This window comes from Bactrocera latifrons, unplaced genomic scaffold (assembly GCF_001853355.1).
Source record: "Bactrocera latifrons isolate USDA-ARS-PBARC rearing strain unplaced genomic scaffold, ASM185335v1 scaffold_53, whole genome shotgun sequence".
Taxonomy (NCBI): Eukaryota; Metazoa; Arthropoda; class Insecta; order Diptera; family Tephritidae; genus Bactrocera; species Bactrocera latifrons.
Window position 1 is genome coordinate 90,916 of NW_017537190.1, and position 16,623 is coordinate 107,538.

The 16,623-nt window shown below is 35.0% G+C and overlaps 3 protein-coding genes across 10 annotated transcripts; 1 reads left to right on the top strand and 2 right to left on the bottom strand.

The window, feature by feature from the left end:
• Positions 1 to 1,929: 1,929 nt before the first annotated feature.
• Positions 1,930 to 15,043, bottom strand: LOC108974129 (serine/threonine-protein phosphatase 4 regulatory subunit 3). Of its 7 annotated transcripts, none has more exons than XM_018941785.1 (12): positions 14,961 to 15,043; positions 7,475 to 7,604; positions 7,244 to 7,388; positions 6,942 to 7,185; positions 6,678 to 6,865; positions 5,546 to 6,484; positions 5,304 to 5,481; positions 4,962 to 5,217; positions 3,878 to 4,144; positions 3,661 to 3,788; positions 2,597 to 3,594; positions 1,930 to 2,525 (listed from the first exon to the last, which is right to left on the bottom strand). In XM_018941785.1, exons 4-12 carry the CDS (start codon positions 7,177 to 7,179, stop codon positions 2,427 to 2,429), a joined length of 3,291 nt encoding a protein of 1,096 aa, XP_018797330.1. In that variant the 5' UTR covers positions 7,180 to 7,185; positions 7,244 to 7,388; positions 7,475 to 7,604; positions 14,961 to 15,043; the 3' UTR covers positions 1,930 to 2,426. The 7 variants fall into 7 exon arrangements, with proteins under 7 accessions (XP_018797330.1, XP_018797334.1, XP_018797332.1 ...); XM_018941789.1 differs by lacking the exon at positions 14,961 to 15,043 and adding an exon at positions 13,868 to 14,270 and having other exon boundaries at positions 6,942 to 7,170; positions 7,244 to 7,291; XM_018941787.1 differs by lacking the exon at positions 14,961 to 15,043 and adding an exon at positions 13,868 to 14,270 and having other exon boundaries at positions 7,244 to 7,291.
• Positions 15,044 to 15,102: 59 nt separating this feature from the next.
• LOC108974091 lies at positions 15,103 to 16,060 on the top strand. Its single transcript, XM_018941723.1, has 5 exons — positions 15,103 to 15,184; positions 15,257 to 15,607; positions 15,664 to 15,791; positions 15,846 to 15,923; positions 15,977 to 16,060. Exons 2-5 carry the CDS (start codon positions 15,277 to 15,279, stop codon positions 16,058 to 16,060), a joined length of 621 nt encoding a protein of 206 aa, XP_018797268.1. The 5' UTR covers positions 15,103 to 15,184; positions 15,257 to 15,276.
• Positions 15,817 to 16,623, bottom strand: LOC108974131. Of its 2 annotated transcripts, none has more exons than XM_018941790.1 (4): positions 16,518 to 16,623; positions 16,331 to 16,455; positions 16,178 to 16,276; positions 15,817 to 16,124 (listed from the first exon to the last, which is right to left on the bottom strand). In XM_018941790.1, exons 1-4 carry the CDS (start codon positions 16,519 to 16,521, stop codon positions 16,068 to 16,070), a joined length of 285 nt encoding a protein of 94 aa, XP_018797335.1. In that variant the 5' UTR covers positions 16,522 to 16,623; the 3' UTR covers positions 15,817 to 16,067. The 2 variants fall into 2 exon arrangements, with proteins under 2 accessions (XP_018797335.1, XP_018797336.1); XM_018941791.1 differs by having other exon boundaries at positions 15,817 to 16,120; positions 16,518 to 16,604.

Consider the following 16,623-nt stretch of genomic DNA (forward strand, 5'->3'; position numbering starts at 1 on the left):
AAAAAAAAAATATTAAATTAGCAATTCATCGAATTAAGCAAATAAATAATTTATATTAGTTATATTAATACATGTTTAAATAAAATCACCTCTACTACCCCTTTTAATTAATCAGTAACAAGCATGAATTAGATGAATCCACAACCAGCGCCACTACTTGCTCACATATTCACAATGCAGCAAGTTTTTTTTTTTAATTCGGAAACTTTTAAAATTAGTGGAACAGCGAATGCTATAAAAAACCATTATTTTCACGCTATTCACTCATTCACTAGCAAGTGGTTTAAAACAATTTGAGATTAATTTTTTACTAAACATAAAACGGAATATATACCAATTCTAAACTTATTTTGGTTAATAAAACTTAATATACAGAAAATAACAAAAACAAATGAAAATATACACAATCACATTTATTGAAGCCATGAGTGCATATTCCATGGTTTTTGTGTAGTAAAATTTTTTTTTGTAATTAAAAAAACAAAAAAAAAACAATTTTAGGCGCATATGTATATGTATGTATTGTGTATGCAAGATGTGGTATAAAATTTGATATGCAAGCGCGTAAATTTATATTTGGTTTTTTTCTTTACATATGCAAACATTTTTATATAATATATTACAAAATCGTTGCTTTCCAAATTTTTTTCTTTTAAAAATATTATATTACTCCTGTTACGTTTTAGTAATGCTAAGCGTAATTTTTAATATTTAATTATCTTATATAATTTGTCTAAAACTTGGTTCAATGTGAATAGATGATCGACTTGTGCAGCTAGTTGCGTGTATTTTTGTGTGTGTGTGAATGTTCGGTAGGTTTTTTGTAGTACGAAAGTGTTATTAAACTACTATCGATTGCTTGACATGAATAATTTAATAAAATTACTGTTTCTTAGCAAGCTGGCAAACTTCCTATAATTAGAAGTAACGAGCGCTACAAACTATAAATAGCCGAAAAACAATTATTCGTTCCGTAAAGGCTTTGAGTATGAAAAAATAACAAATAATTTATATTAAAAAAAAAAGCTCGGTTATACCCAAATATGAATAAAAGAAATATTACCGACGACTTTAAGTTCTAACCGCAGTCGGTTAGAATACTAGCAAAGTTACTACTTTAAAGTAAAAGTAGTTTGACACGTCGCTAGCTGGCATAATTAGCAAATTCCTCTGTAATTTACAACTCATTTCCCTTGCCGCCTCCAATTTCAACCTTTTATTTGCATTTATATTCACACGACTGTGAGCTATCACAAGCGGCTGTTGTTAGGCGTGCAGCTGCAAGACAATAGTTTTGCACTGCCAGAAAAACGCCAGCAAAACCAGCTGGCCTCAGTTGTAGTGGCATTTCAGGCGTTGCGGCTTAACAACAGCATTTTTGATAACGCACTGCAGGTGTTTCTTCTCTTTCATAGTTTTAATATAGTAGAAATTGTATTAGAAATTATTTTAGGTATATGTATTATTATGCTTTAAATTAATTTAGCGGTCCCCATTAAATTAGATTTAACATTGCGACGACAACAACGACGATGACAACTATTACATTTTGTTAATACCGTAAAGTAAATGTATGAAGTATGTGTTCAGCTGGCATCATTCTTCACTTGCTTGCTAGCAATTTGTAATTTTTGATGTGTTTGTTGTTGTGTTTTTTATTTTTTCCGCAACATGTGTTATGCTTTTTTTTTTGCTTTTACGTTCTGTTTAACTTCCAACATACTCTCAATTCAGCTCTTCCATTCATATACATATATATAATATTAATTATATTATGTATGCATGTATTTATACTTCGACAAAATTTATTTAATTAGTATTTTGCGAATTTAATTTCATTTTATTTTATTTTATTTATTCTCTAGTAGATTACGCGTTATATACTTGTATGTAGTATGTATTTATGTATCTATGTATAATTATGTATGTACGTTTCTTTCATTTTTTTAAATTTTATATTAATTTTGTCTGCCGTCCCATCCATCTGCAGTGTCAATATAGACAAGACAATCAAGACCTTCAGAGTCTCTTACGTTCGCATTCTTCTTCTTATTTAGTTTGCTGGCTATGCTAGATGCATTTGTTGTTCTGTCACATTGGCCAAAACTGGTTGTTGTGTTGTTGTTTTTTTGTTTTATTATCGCTAATTGTTTGCTCTATGTTTATTGTATTTCTGTTACACCTATTGTTGTAATTGTTTGTTGTTGTTGTTGCAGCTGTTGGCATGTACTCTTGCGTACGGCACTGGTTACTACTGCAAGCGTTGCGTTTTTATATGGCTATTGCTTTTACAAATTGTTGCAGTTGCTGTTGTAATGTGTTGAAGACATTGTTGCGAATGTTTTAATAATTGATTCTGCAGCTGCCGCTGCCGCTGCTGCTGCTGCCGCCGCCGCTGCAGCCGCTGCATTTGTAGCGTAATTTTGCTATGCCATGCGTGGCTTCTTTTGATGCGGCGACTCCTCCTCTTCCTCCTCCTCGTAGTCATCCTCATCGCCTGAATCGCTCTCATAGTCGACGAGACCCTACAAATACAACAAAAAAAATTATAAAATCATTAAAATTAACATTTCGCTTATTAAAGTCACAAACTTACCTTCTTCCCAGTCACGACGGACGAAATAGCGCCATCTTTTCCGCTACCGTTACCCATATTATCGCCACTGTCGTTGTGCTTGCCAACATTGAGCGCCAGTGTGTCCGCAGCATTTGCAGCCGCTGCCAAGTTCGCCGCAGTCACCACGCCACCGCCGCCACCCATATTGGGCGTCACGCCAGTCACTGTGGCTGCAACAGCTGCGGCTGCAGCCGCTGCCACCGCTGCGACGGCATCGCTCGATGCAATTGATGTTAGCAGTTGYGAGGCTGCTGCTGCGGCGGCTACCGCCGATTCGGACAGCGCGCTCGAAGTGGATGGTGTCGCTATCGATGTGGATGCTAATGACTGCGATTGCAGCGCGGCGACCGCCGATGATACGGACCCTGTGACGGCAGTTGACGATGACGTTGCGGCAGCGGCTAATGTCAATTCTTGATGCTGCGGTACAATGGAAACCAAATGCTGACGCAATTCAACAATATCGGGATCCTCGTGTGTATGTTCGGGATGTTGATGTTGATGCTGATGCTGATTTTGCGCCTCTAAATGTGCGGCACTAGCTGCCGATGTACTGGCCACACCAGCCGCGGCGGCTGCAGCTGCTGCCACTAGGGTGCTATTTAAATTTAGCTGCTGTTGTTGTTGGAAATTATGCAAAGCCGTTTGCTGTTGATGGTGGAGCGCTATGTTGGCGGCCACAGCAGCTGCACCTAAATGCGCCTGTGTGGCAGCAGCGGCAGACTGTGTATGGTCAAGGCTACTACTATTGGACGCGTTTGAAACCACATCGCTGAGACTCACACCGCTGATGGATGATACACCGCCGACGCCGCTCACGCCTACAGCCGGTGTTAGTGTCGTTGCTGTGGTCGTTGTGGAGCTCAAACTATTCACGCTGCTACTGCTGCCTAGCAATGCGCCTTGTGGTGGCGATTTTTGTTGTATCGATGATTGTTGTGACGGAGATTGTGAAGGGCCATTCTTTTCGGTGACGGCTGCAAGTGGAAAATGGTAAAACATTAATATGCGAAACGTAAATTATTACCACTAATAAAACCCACATTTCATCACGCTGTTGTAAGTATCATATTCATCGGCGAAATCTTCTTCCTCATTGAACCACATCTCTTCTTCGTCGTCCATTTGCCGCGGATCACGGCGGAAGCGACTACGTATAATCGGTAAGCTACTGTATATATAAAAAAAAAGTATAAAATAGTATTGTTAGCATTGATGATTGCATTCTTGTTAGTTTATGTGTTAAATATGACCACTTACGTATCCAGCGACATCTTGTCGCGATCCTTTATTCGGTCTTGATACTGATCGTAGCGGTTTTTGAGATATTTAAATGTTTGTACATATTCAATTTCATCAAATATTTTACTGAAATTCTCCACGAAGTAGACGCAAAGTGTTTTGATATCCTCAAGTTTTACAAACTCAAACAATTCCAGTATAGCCGATTCGAGTAAATTATATCTGCCATTATTTCTAATGAATGCGTCAACAACTGGTGCAAATAAGTTACCTTTAACTATATGCCTGGTAAAAAAAAGAAGAATTGAAATATTTTAGGTTGGTTCAATTTCATTTTAATAATTTGGAAAAACTAGCAGCAAAATAAATATTATATTGCCTGCAACAGCAGGTTAGGATAACCAGTTCTTAAAAAAAAATACAGGAATAAAAAATCGTTAACTTCGACTGCTCCTACAATACCCATATTGTTGTTGTTGTTGTTTTAACGGTTATCTAATCCCCGTTAGGGTGGTAAGGGTCATTTGCGTTGTCGTCGAGGTCATCTAACGGGAGGTCCAGGAAACGTGCTATTTCAACGCGGTCGGACCAAAGGGAGAAGGTTGTCAGATGTGTAGGGTTAGTGGGGCGTGCAAAGGGGTGGCCAGTGTCATACGGAAACATATCGCACACTGAACATATATTAGATAAGTCGAAGTATATTCTGGATAAGTAGGAAATTAAATAAATTAAGTAGGTAATGGTCACTCTCGGTCCCCGCCGATTCAACGCACCGGTATTGACCCCGCCAAGGGATGTTATTTCGGAGATCTAACCCCATTTAGATCGGTTAGCCTTAGTTTAAGCCGTTTTTTTTTTTTTCGAAGAAACGTATGCTGTCGAAATACAGCACATGGTCCGATATAACTTTATGTACTTTACCAAGCCACGTCTTGGGAACCTACGCCGAATAGTATCAGAAAAGAAATAGTTCTACAGGTACCATCAGGCACTTGAATGCAGAATGGACCTGAATCATAAGCTCCATTAGTTTGTCAAGTCTCACAGCCAAAAGAAGAGTATTTAATAATTCAACAATCAAATAATTAACTTTCCCACTTACCTATTATAAAACTCGTCTTTAAGTGCAATAATTTTCCTTAAAAGTCTAAGTGCGCCAAGTACGAGGAACGTATGTGTGCTTTTCATAAGCACAAGTATTCTCTTTAGGAGATCTTTTTGTATGATAAAGTTTTTAATATGATAAGTATGATGTTCCACACAAAATGACAATATATCCAGGACAATGCCAAGCAATTGTGCGGTTTGGTAGTCTTCACTATCTGGACGATCGCCGATTGTGTTAATAAGTAGTGGAGCTGGACAAATAAGAAATGTAAATTACATAAAAAAAAGTTCCACTTTTAAGCGCGTAGGTATAATTTGTCGTGCTTGAGCCACTTACCAATCAGCGTTTGTATGCTGTGCTTGTAGAAGAAGTTCAAAAAATCTGCTTTCTCCGTTAGCATACTTTCGGGTTCCAATAAAATTTTTATGATGCCCATTAATTGCACTGCAACACCGAGTTCGGGCTCGGAGTCGCTCAACATTTGTTCAATGGCAATATTCAATAGCATACGATCCTACAATTAAACAAATAATTCATGAATATGTTATGTTGCGATTATATTAAGGAGGGGTACTTACACCTTCTGTGCGATTGAGCTGCTGTAATGTGTAGTTGCGCACCACCAACGGTGAGAACTCCACAATCGCAGTGAGTATATCGATTGAAGCCGACTTTGTCTTTTGATCGTTCATCACCAGTGTTATCTCCAGAGCTTGCAATATACCCAAACAGGTGAGTGTTTTATAGAAAGAGTCTTTGCCCTGTGGTTGCAAGTTCTGTGCATAATTGCAAAATTCCTTTAAGAATAGCACAATATCGCGACGCTTAGCATCGCTGGTACTTGGATCTGTTAAAATGGTAAACATATCCACCAGGAAGCGCTCATCTTCTTGTATAAGTGTAACAATTTCCACTTTATTGAAGAATATAAAACTGGATAGCGTGTTCAACATGTTGTCTTCGACAAATACCGATGGTGTTGGCAATATAATGTCTTGTATGTATTGTACACGGAACGTTTGATGGATTTTAGCGAGCAGATCTTGATTTTTAATCGGCACTGCTTCGCGGAACTTGGCCCATTGTTTTAAATACTGACGATGCTTCTTTGGTTGAGTGGAACTGGGATCATACTCTAGGCAGCCAACCACATCGAAAATAGTATCTTCAGCGAACATAATCTCGAACAAGGCATTCTTGTTTAATAGGAATATGTTCTTGAAGATCTCGAAGAGATGATGTAAACCTTCGGTATTATCGAGATCTTCGCATACATGGAATAGATTTAGTAATTTTTTGATATAATTTTCCGATTCCAAAGCCATGGAGAGTTTCTCCTTTCGCAACGGTGTGGTCAAACAATTCTGTATGGTTTCGGAGATCTCCTCCAGACGTGCCAGTTCACATGGCGGCAATTCGATGGGCGGTGCCGTGTCGGACATATCTTCGAAACGTTCATCTTCGGATTCCTCAACGATATCTTGCGTTATCTCAACCGATGGATCTTTACCTTGAACCTGTAAATCGGAAAATTTCAGTAAATGTTGGATTGCTCAAGGTATCACACAAAAAAAAAATTGTACTGTGAAACTTTGTTGTAATATCTATTTTAAATAAAATAACGCATAATAGAACCAGTCATATTTGGCAAAATCAAATAATGCAAAAAACTATATATGTGTTATTTTTAAAGTCAAGTATTTCAGTTACCTGACAAATTTTCTCCCATATTTCATCACAACCAGCCTTCTCTTGAAAGCTTAATGCCAAATCGAAATTGTCGCCCTCTGACCAAACGATCAGTGTGTCCTGTTGTTTTTGGTAGGCGGTGTCGGGTTGAATTTTACTTTCCAAAAGTAAAGAACCATCCGATTCGGCACGCACCAACAATGAAATACCTTTTGTTGCGAAAAAGAAAATCATATTTTTAGTATACACAATATATTTTAGTGATAATGTAAACGCGAAAAGTACCTTTAAGCCTGTCGACATAATTCGAAGATACATGTCCTGTGCCGCGATCATCCCATTGCCGCTCCGCATTCAAAGCGTACAATTTAACACGTCGGCGGGTATCTGTGGTCATATTTTCCTCAAAATTGTATGCTCTCAATCTTTTAATTTTAACTCTAAGCTTCCTTTTGAATATATTATTACCCACAAGTTCCACAGTACGATCAGCAGCTAACTCGTACTTTTCTGTCTGCAACATAAAAATCTAGAGTTAACAATACCATTAGGCTAATTGTTAGTATTACGCTTAGTACAATACGTACACTTTGACAGCTGGCGATAGTTGTTGCTCTCTCACGTTAATCTACTACCTGATGTTGTATGTGTGCGTGTGTATGTATGTATTGCAGACAATAGACAATTAATTAATACACAGCTTATTCCTGCAGCTTATGGTGCTGAAATAAACTGGAGAAATTACCCAAGTTAATTTATTAAAAAAAATAGAGCATTTGAAAACAAAAACCAAAAATTATTTTGGTTTACAAACTTACGGAAGATTACTGTATGGGGTTTTGAATTTAGAATTCAAATTTCACAAATCTTTTTGATGTCATTGTTTTTCAACAATTTTCTGGAGTTTGGATATACATATGGAAGTAATGTTCGCGCTGCGAAAATAATCTGCAAATAAAGATTGAGGAAAAATTTGCAATCAAATATAGATACGTTAATCTCTATTTGTCATAAGTATTTGCAAAAGCTTAAGAGATTACAAAATATTTGAAATTTTAATATCAATACATTAGAATATCGGAAAACGATACACACACATATACGAGGATGTACACAGAAATAAGGTCGCGAAATATTTATGGCCATTAGATCGTTACCTACATATGTACATATGTCGTTCCGGTATATAGACGATGCTGTGTTCGGTACGAAAAGTTTTACATTCTTACCAGTTTCGGCGATCTTCCAACATCAATGTCATTTAGAATCTTTTTTTTGCATTTTATCAATGATATATTAAATTATTTGGAAGTATAAAAATGAATTATTAAATATTGTGACTCACATTATTTTTGTCACTTGCTATATGATTAAATTCATAGCGGAACTGTGCATCAAGCATGTATAATGACTTCTTCAAATAAAAAAAACATTTAAAATGCTTGATTTAAATCGGAATAATTTGTTACGAGATTTTACCGTTGCCTTGGGCAATAATTCGTACTACCATTGGTAAAAATATCTTATGAAATAAAGGAGTTTTTCATATAAGAACTTGGTTTGGATCGTTCAGTTTGTATGACAGCTATATGTATAGCAGATGAATATCTAAAAAACTAACATAACTCGCTGGCCTATATACGACATCTTCTTCTGAGTGCTACAAACTTCGTGCCAAGCTTAATATACTCTGAAGGTTCTGTCCCGGGCGTTTGTATTTGCTAATATTGGCAGAGAAATTAGGTTTTTGTTATTGTTGTAGCACCAGAAAATATTCTATAAACAATTTTGACGAAATCAACAGTGCTGATAGTAATTTTACGAATAAAACCCGGGTTCTTCCCTTTACATAAATCCGAATGTCCTGAAAACTGAGAGCGAATTAATACATAGTATTGCTAAAAAAAAGTCTTTGATTCTTTAAACACTTTTAAAATAGAATTTCTTTCAAATAGCATTGAATAAATAATAGTTCTAATTGCACGTTCTATCTTCCTTTTATTTATAGGATGGCGATTTACTTTTAGATATATAAACTACAATTAATAATTCCTTTTATTAAATGCACAATTTTATCTTAGCCATTCATATAGGCATTACGTAATGACAAGTTGCAAAATTCATACATATTAAAAAATTTCGTCTCGCCTGTTGTTTACTACGCCGAAATACCAGATTTCTGACGTATTTTTCAATAAAAAAAACAGTCTTTTCATGCTTTTTTCATCTACACTCATCAACAGTGGTATTTTGTTTTTGTCAAAATTTTTGTTACAAATTCGAAATCAACTTTACCATTGGTGACGCTTCCGACGTAAAAAGGTCAAAACACTCATAATGTGGCGGCGCTAAACGCTGAATAATATACTAAACCCCATAATACACATTGTTGTTGTATTACGCAGAGTATTACAAACATATATGTACATACATACATATGCACTATAACCATATAATGGATGGATGAATGAAATTGTGAAAGCAAATAAACAGCGTCATCACACGCTTAGTTTCTTCGCTGCTGTGCTATACAGGCGGCAAAAAAGTTTAAATTGTAAATACTTGCATTTTTGTTGTCAATATGTTTTTGTTGATCTGCATTTCAATTTCAATACAGTCAAGAGTTTTTTTTTTTTTTTTTTTTTTTTTCTTCTTTCGTTTTGTTTCCATAGGTAAACTATGGATGTTATATACACACATTGTAGCTGGATACGAAATGTGTAAAGGCAAAYATCTTGGCAAATTATCAAACCGAACATAGCGGAATAGTGTGTAGCCCAAGAATAGTTAAAGACGAAATACACAAACTTGTGGCGAGATCGGGAAAAGGTACATAGGTAAGTAGCTATACACACCCGAAAACGAAACTTTCTGTTTACAAACAAAAAAATCGCAATGAAACTGCAAAAATGGCGTGAGTAATGCTCATCTACAAGTTAACTTACCACAAACAAATACGGGTTTGTATATTTGAAAACACATATACATACATACTATATGTATGTATGCATTGGCCCCAAACAATGGCCCACAAGCTGCTACCATCTAGCGAACGCAAAAAGTTTTCGCAAACCCCGCTATTGGTAAGTATTTACACTGCCGCCGAACGCAACCAGCGGACGTTGAAACTTACACGACTTGTAATGCTTGAAACTTTGAAATTCCAGCGCTTTTCCGCACACAAAGTGCATGTCCATACAAATAACCAGTCAGTATATACAAGTACCTACCCTAATGAGTGTAGCTAACTTTAATGGTTTTATGAATGCCTGTAAGTTTCGTGTTGTACTGTGGTAGGGAGTGCCAATGATAGGATGAATCAAATAAAAAAACATAATGAGGAAAGATGTTGTGAGCGAGAACCTCAGTATAAACATAGCCACATGTTGCACGTAACTATGGCCAAAACTATGGTCCGTATGAAAATATATGTCATTTAAAGTGAAAGACTACGTGACGTAGAGCACAACTGAAAGTAAGGGGTGAAGGTCTAAGATATAAAGGAAAGCATATGAAATTTATTTTTAGAGTTTCCTATATATTTTCTTAGTTTGTCACCTCTGGTCAAAGTAATCCGAGGATGTTTTCGTAAATAAAGTTTAACTAATCTTCTAAAATGGAAGTGGTCACGATACTAATTTGACTACTAACTTTTTAAATCTTGCAGATCCATTTTGTACAAAGTTTCAGGAACATGTAGAAAATACATGCCATTAAACATACAATTTACAGATATAGTTTCCACGAAAATACCCCAGCAGAAACTTTTTTAAGAAGAGGACATTATACTCCTTAGCTGGGAGCATACGGACCTCACTGTGTAGATTTTCCATCGGAAACATCACGAAATATCCCTTTATAGTTCGGAGTGCAGTGTTCTGGCATTTCTTAAGCTTCCTCGTCTGGTTTCACTGCATCCAGACGATTATATTGGTGCGGTCTATTACGACCCGGCCGATCGATTGCACGCCTAAAATCTTAGGGTTATTGACAGTCGGAATTTTGACGCCATCGACTGCAATATTAATGTCAAGTCTGCACTTCTTCGACCAGTTTGTGAATATGATTGCTGTGGATTTAGTGGAAAATGTTGTTAGGCTCCGTACAGCGATGAAGCGATAAATGTCGGAGAGATAGCCGTTTACTTTATAAAATAAATAATATAACAGAGCAATTCCCGCGACACCCGGTTCTACGTTACCGGAATTGACGCGGATTTATCCGGTCAAGGGATATTTTTCACCGATCTCAGTTTAAGAATAACCTTGCTAGGATAATAGTCTATGCTTGAGTTAGTCGAATAGTTTGTATGACAACTATATCTTATTGTGGTATGATATCGCACAAATGAGCAGCCTCCTAGGTAGAAACAGTCGTGTTCGAAATTTTGCAAATATAAAGACGGACATTGCTAAATCAGCTTAGCACGCTGATCACTTATATAAGTACATAGTATGTATGTATATGTTTCCATCTAGGTGTTACAAACTTCGTGGCAAACTTAATATAAAATTTTCAGGATAAACGCATTGAAGTTGTAGTATAATTCGAATCATGTAAGTCAAGAACGAATCCTAAAGAAAAGTATACACTAAAATTGCAAACATTTGTTTAATATATGCATACATGTGTACATATGTATGTATATAGTTAAAAATATGCACATAATGAACGTGATACCGCGCACTTCACATGTCTAAACCTACTCGAACAGACGTAAAATGTATGCGCAACCGAAGTCAGTTCGGCAAACAAACGAACAAAATAACCAATAAAACAAAAACAAACAAATATTTACTAAACAAAATATTATGGTATGTGGACATCTACAAARGTATGTATGTATGTATATATTTAGTACATTTATACAAATATACTATTTATGTAGTAAGTGAACATCAGACACACAACTTTCATAACAGACCTTGCGACGGTCACCATTGATGATGGCGTCTTGACTTATCAGCTGAATATTCATTGGAAGCGATTGATTGTGCAAGTCCAGAACAATATATATTTATGTATATAGTACGTGTATGTGCACACATAGATGTCTGTTTACTTTCAACCTCTCAAATCTGTTCACAAAAAATTGAATTCGGAATTAATATGAAGGCTATTGGTATAAAGCATTAATGCAAGTATGTACCTTCCAAAAACTCAAAAAGTTAAAACTTTAAAGTAAACCTGTTTAGAAACAATACCGGCAATTCGCACACAGTATAAACACAGTTTATATGTACTGATATTCAAAGTCGTGGAATTGTAAAGTAAATATATGCCGCTTTTATATGAGCGTAAAAGTTGCTGGCATTACTAATTTTTATTTTTTGTACTCTTCATCAATAGAGGCAACGATTAGATTCTGAAACCCTTTGAATCACATGGTGATAAAGAGGAATTTCTTAAAATATTAATCATTGTAATTTACGCATTAGTTGTTAAGTGCGAATTTCCAAATTTTATTTATTGTGCTTAGGAACAAAACATATAAACGATTGCGAATTATAAATGTATATAAAAAAGAAAGTGGCAATGTTTGTTTTCCAGCAAATTTTCGTGACCAATATTGCGTAAGTTACAAAAATCACTCGTCGAACAAACCAAAATTTTATTAAATAAATGTTGTGATCTACATACATATATCTTTTTTTATCATAAATGCAGCCATGATTTGTCAAGTTATGTAATATAKTATAATTTAACAGGCTAAATTTGACAACTATTTAAATGAAATGATTTTAATGTTCGCTTCAATAAACACTGGTTATCGAATGCAACCTTACTGATAATAAGACATAAATAAACAATTGTTATTGTTGTGGTAGGAAAAATTGGTACAAGTGACAGTTTGCGAAGTTAGTATTTATAAAAACCTGACTAAGTTATACACATATACAATGTACCTTTTTGATGTAATTTCAGAATATAAGCTTCACATAATTTAATAGTAATCAGGATCCGTTCGGGTTTTATAGACCCGACTACTGTGGAAACGGTAGTGTTGGTAGTGTATGTTTACATTTATACTAAAAGTAAATATACGCCTTAACTCTTCTCTTAATCGCGAAACTTTTATTGTAGTCACGTTAAACATTTCATAAATAGCTCTTGGACTATTGGCACCGGTTACGTATATTGTCGTTAATAGTATGCACCCGATCTACTGAAAGACAACCAGGGTATATAATTTTCTCCAATTTCAGATATTGTCCATACTATAACCCCGAAATACTTATAATTTTAATCATGCTTTAAACGGACAAAGCCAAAAAGGTGGCCAGATGAAATGGTATTATACTTTAATATTTGTTGTCTTTAAGGTCTTATTTACTTAAATAATCTACTTATCACATTTACACTTATATTTTATATTTGGTATTAGGAAATAAATGCATCGACATTTATGAAATATATAGAACGAAAATCCAGCGAGAGCAATTAACAAAATAATGGATACACACACGCTATATGCATCAACTCACCACGAAAGTAAGCAAGCGGCATAAGAAAATTCACCATTGAACACGAATAGCTGCATCAACACAATAGAGACTTTTGGGTGAAAAAGTTAAAAACGAGGAAAATAAACGAAAAACACGAGAAACGAMCAATAATCTGGTCAAAATACACATTCACCTAAACCATTCATAGACTTTCTTAAATTAAACARGAAAAACGAAACGATGAAACAAACTTGATTATAAAAACAAATTCAAAAAGAACMAAAACAAATTGTATAATATTTACAAATGCCCTTCGAGTATTGAAAACATTAATGAATTAAGCGCAACAAACAAGTACATGTGCGCCTTTTGTCGACAAGGGGGGCGGGTGACCGACGACAATGTTGGTTGATAGATGACATCGTCGGACGAGCTGTTACGGCTGCAGTTGTGACGCGCTAACGTGTTGTACACACACGAGAGTATACGAAAGAAACACCTCAAAACAAAAAAATATGGATTGAGGTGGGCGCATTGTGGTGGGGCGTTTTGCGGCAACTAATGCTGAAGTATCGGGCGGTTCTACAATTTCACATATCAAACACTTCGCACTTCACGCCGTGACTCCATATTAACACCATTACCTCCATCTCACCTCATAACTAACAGATATTCCAAATTTATATATATGTATAGATTCATTTAGGATAAATGGGATTCTATATCCACGACTTATGAAAAATTAACTTAATTGTTTTTTCGTACTCGCAGCTACCGCAATTGATGAAATGAAATCGGCAAAATCCCAATGATCTCCACCGCGATGTCTTTATGTTCTTTGCTATATATTCAATTGCTATATCTTCACGTTTTTCGCGCTGGCCACACTATTTCACTTTTCCATTCCTTTCTTATTCAATTCAGTTTATATATATATTTTAATCGTAATTAATGCTCGCCTGATTTCAATTATATTTGCATTCGTCTTTTTAGCACTTCAACTTGCGTTTACGCATATTTCTGAATGTTTCACACTCGTATACAATTTGATAAAATCATTAGCGACTTTTTCTTTATTTTCTTAGCCCTCACAATTTACAAAGTCACATAAAAAATCGCAGCTTTTACACTCGAGCTGTCGTCGTCTCATCGGTCGCTAAAAATTTRACTTGCCCGATTCCAACTGTTCCGATCGAACGAATACATCGCTTGTGTGTGTGTGTTCCGATATTCGTCATTCGAAAATGGCGGCGCCAAGCGCAGAGTTGCAACCAAGTCATAATGATAATATTAAATAAAATAAAAACAAATAGTTTATACAATGCACATTTGTACTCACTATTATGTTTATAATTAAGTTTCTAGAGTCATTTATATTTATAAATTTTAACAGTATAAATATATACGTAACTTTATTGTAATTACACACATATCATTGTTTTTGTTGGTACTTATCACCAGAGAATGTATACTCTATATCCGTTCTCTGTTATCACAAAATCACAAGCCGTGAGATGTCGCACTAGCCAGTAAGATATTTAGAAACATCAAAATGTTAAGAAAAACACACTTCCAATTGCTATAACCATTTTAATGACTTTTTCTATATTATCCATTCTTTGTCACAAAATCAATTATAAAAGTTTCTCGGACCGGTTACAATAATCTGATATTTTTATAAACGTCCGTCAGGCGACCGGCGTCCTTCTCAATACACTGTTTATTTCCTTTTCGTCAATATTTACGAATATTCGTGTGTATAGAAGAAAATAATGACAATATATAGRACACAATAAACGAACAGAAACAACGCGCTTCTTCAATCTAGGCAAAAAAAATATTTTGTATTTATACTTACAAATTTTGTTCAAAAGGGCCATACAATTCCATTGATTATAAGAGTTGTAACAAATATTAAACTATAGCACATACATAAATAAGATTATATTAAATATTTATTTTGATTATGCAATTTAACTAAGTTTATAGAACCTGCATGTACGAAACACCGACACCTGCGAATGAGAAGCTATAAAATAAACGTCAAAAAAGTTTTGACAGCCGGAGTAATAAATGGGTGAAGTAAATGAAATAATAACCAAGCCGAATTTACTAGTATAAATAAATTAAAATTGTATACAATTATTCTTTGAGGATCAAAAACAAATAGTCCAATGCCTTCTCCATCTCCAGAGTGCACAACTAAAATTTATACGTACCAAAGCCTTTGTCAACGATATAGTGGCAATAAATCGCCAGATCTTCAGCTCACTGTGCATGAATATGGCAAAGATTCTATTGAGTTAGAACTGACCAATTTACAATATGCCTTACAGAGATATCAAAAAATTAAACATATATGTATTAATATTATTATTTATATTGTTTATATCATAATGGTATCCAAAAACGTGACACTCCTAAAAGGGCACATGTTGTGTGATCTCAGTTGCCTCTTGTGGTTACTATATCGGATATTCAACTTAATGTCATTAATTCACACTGGTATTTTTTTTTATATTTAATATGTGAAATGTTTTATTTAATGACGTACTTTTCAGAAAAAGTCATTATTTGCTTGGATCTTGCACTTCAATGCCATACGGTACGATTTTTAAGGCGAACCTCAAATTTATTCATTCCAGCGAGCAATATTTATGATATAGTAATAAATGAAGTTATCGAAGATGTAAGTAAACAAATTAAGATTTTCYTGTAGAACTAATTTATTTTTCTTTTTTAGCTTGATGTGCATTACATACTGATAATTCGAACAAAGGGCAGTCTTTTTCAAAAGAAGCCCATTATTACACTTTTTAATGTAAGTTCTTATGTAAAGTTTTAATTCCATTAATATTTWATTTTTTTATGAAGTCTTTGCAGCCTTCCTTCGAATGTTTGCAGATGACATACAGATGCCTCAATGGAATTTTTCGCAAATCAAATGGGATTAGATAGATATAAGCTATAGCAGATCCWTTCCAATCGCAGTTGTTCTCACGTCTTCCAATAGTGCATCTATCTGAAAAGAAACTGCAATAAATTAAGGATATTTATTATATATATATATCTTGCCTTTGGTGTTAAATCCTCACTTTCACTGAAATCTGGTGGTATTGTTTTTGGATCTGGCATTTTTATGACCTTATCCGCGATATTCATTTCTACATTTACCTGCAATTAGTTTATATCAATATTTGGTCTTTCCTTCACTATGTAACTATTTACAAGATTCTGAAGTTCCGCTTTGCACGTCTGTTTCATGAGTGTGCGGTAAAGTTTCATATTATTGCGGTAAGCGATGGTTTCTTCCTGCAAAGGTCGTAGATGAAATACTTGTTGCAGTCGTTCGTCTAAAAATAAATATTTAATTTTTAACTATAAAAATATATAAACAAAAATTCAATAATTTTACCCATTTAAGTAGAGGTTAACTTTCGTGTATCAATTCGAATAACGCAATCAAATTTGACATTTCTTTTTTCTATGGATATTCGTTTTTCTACAGGGATGGCAAAAGA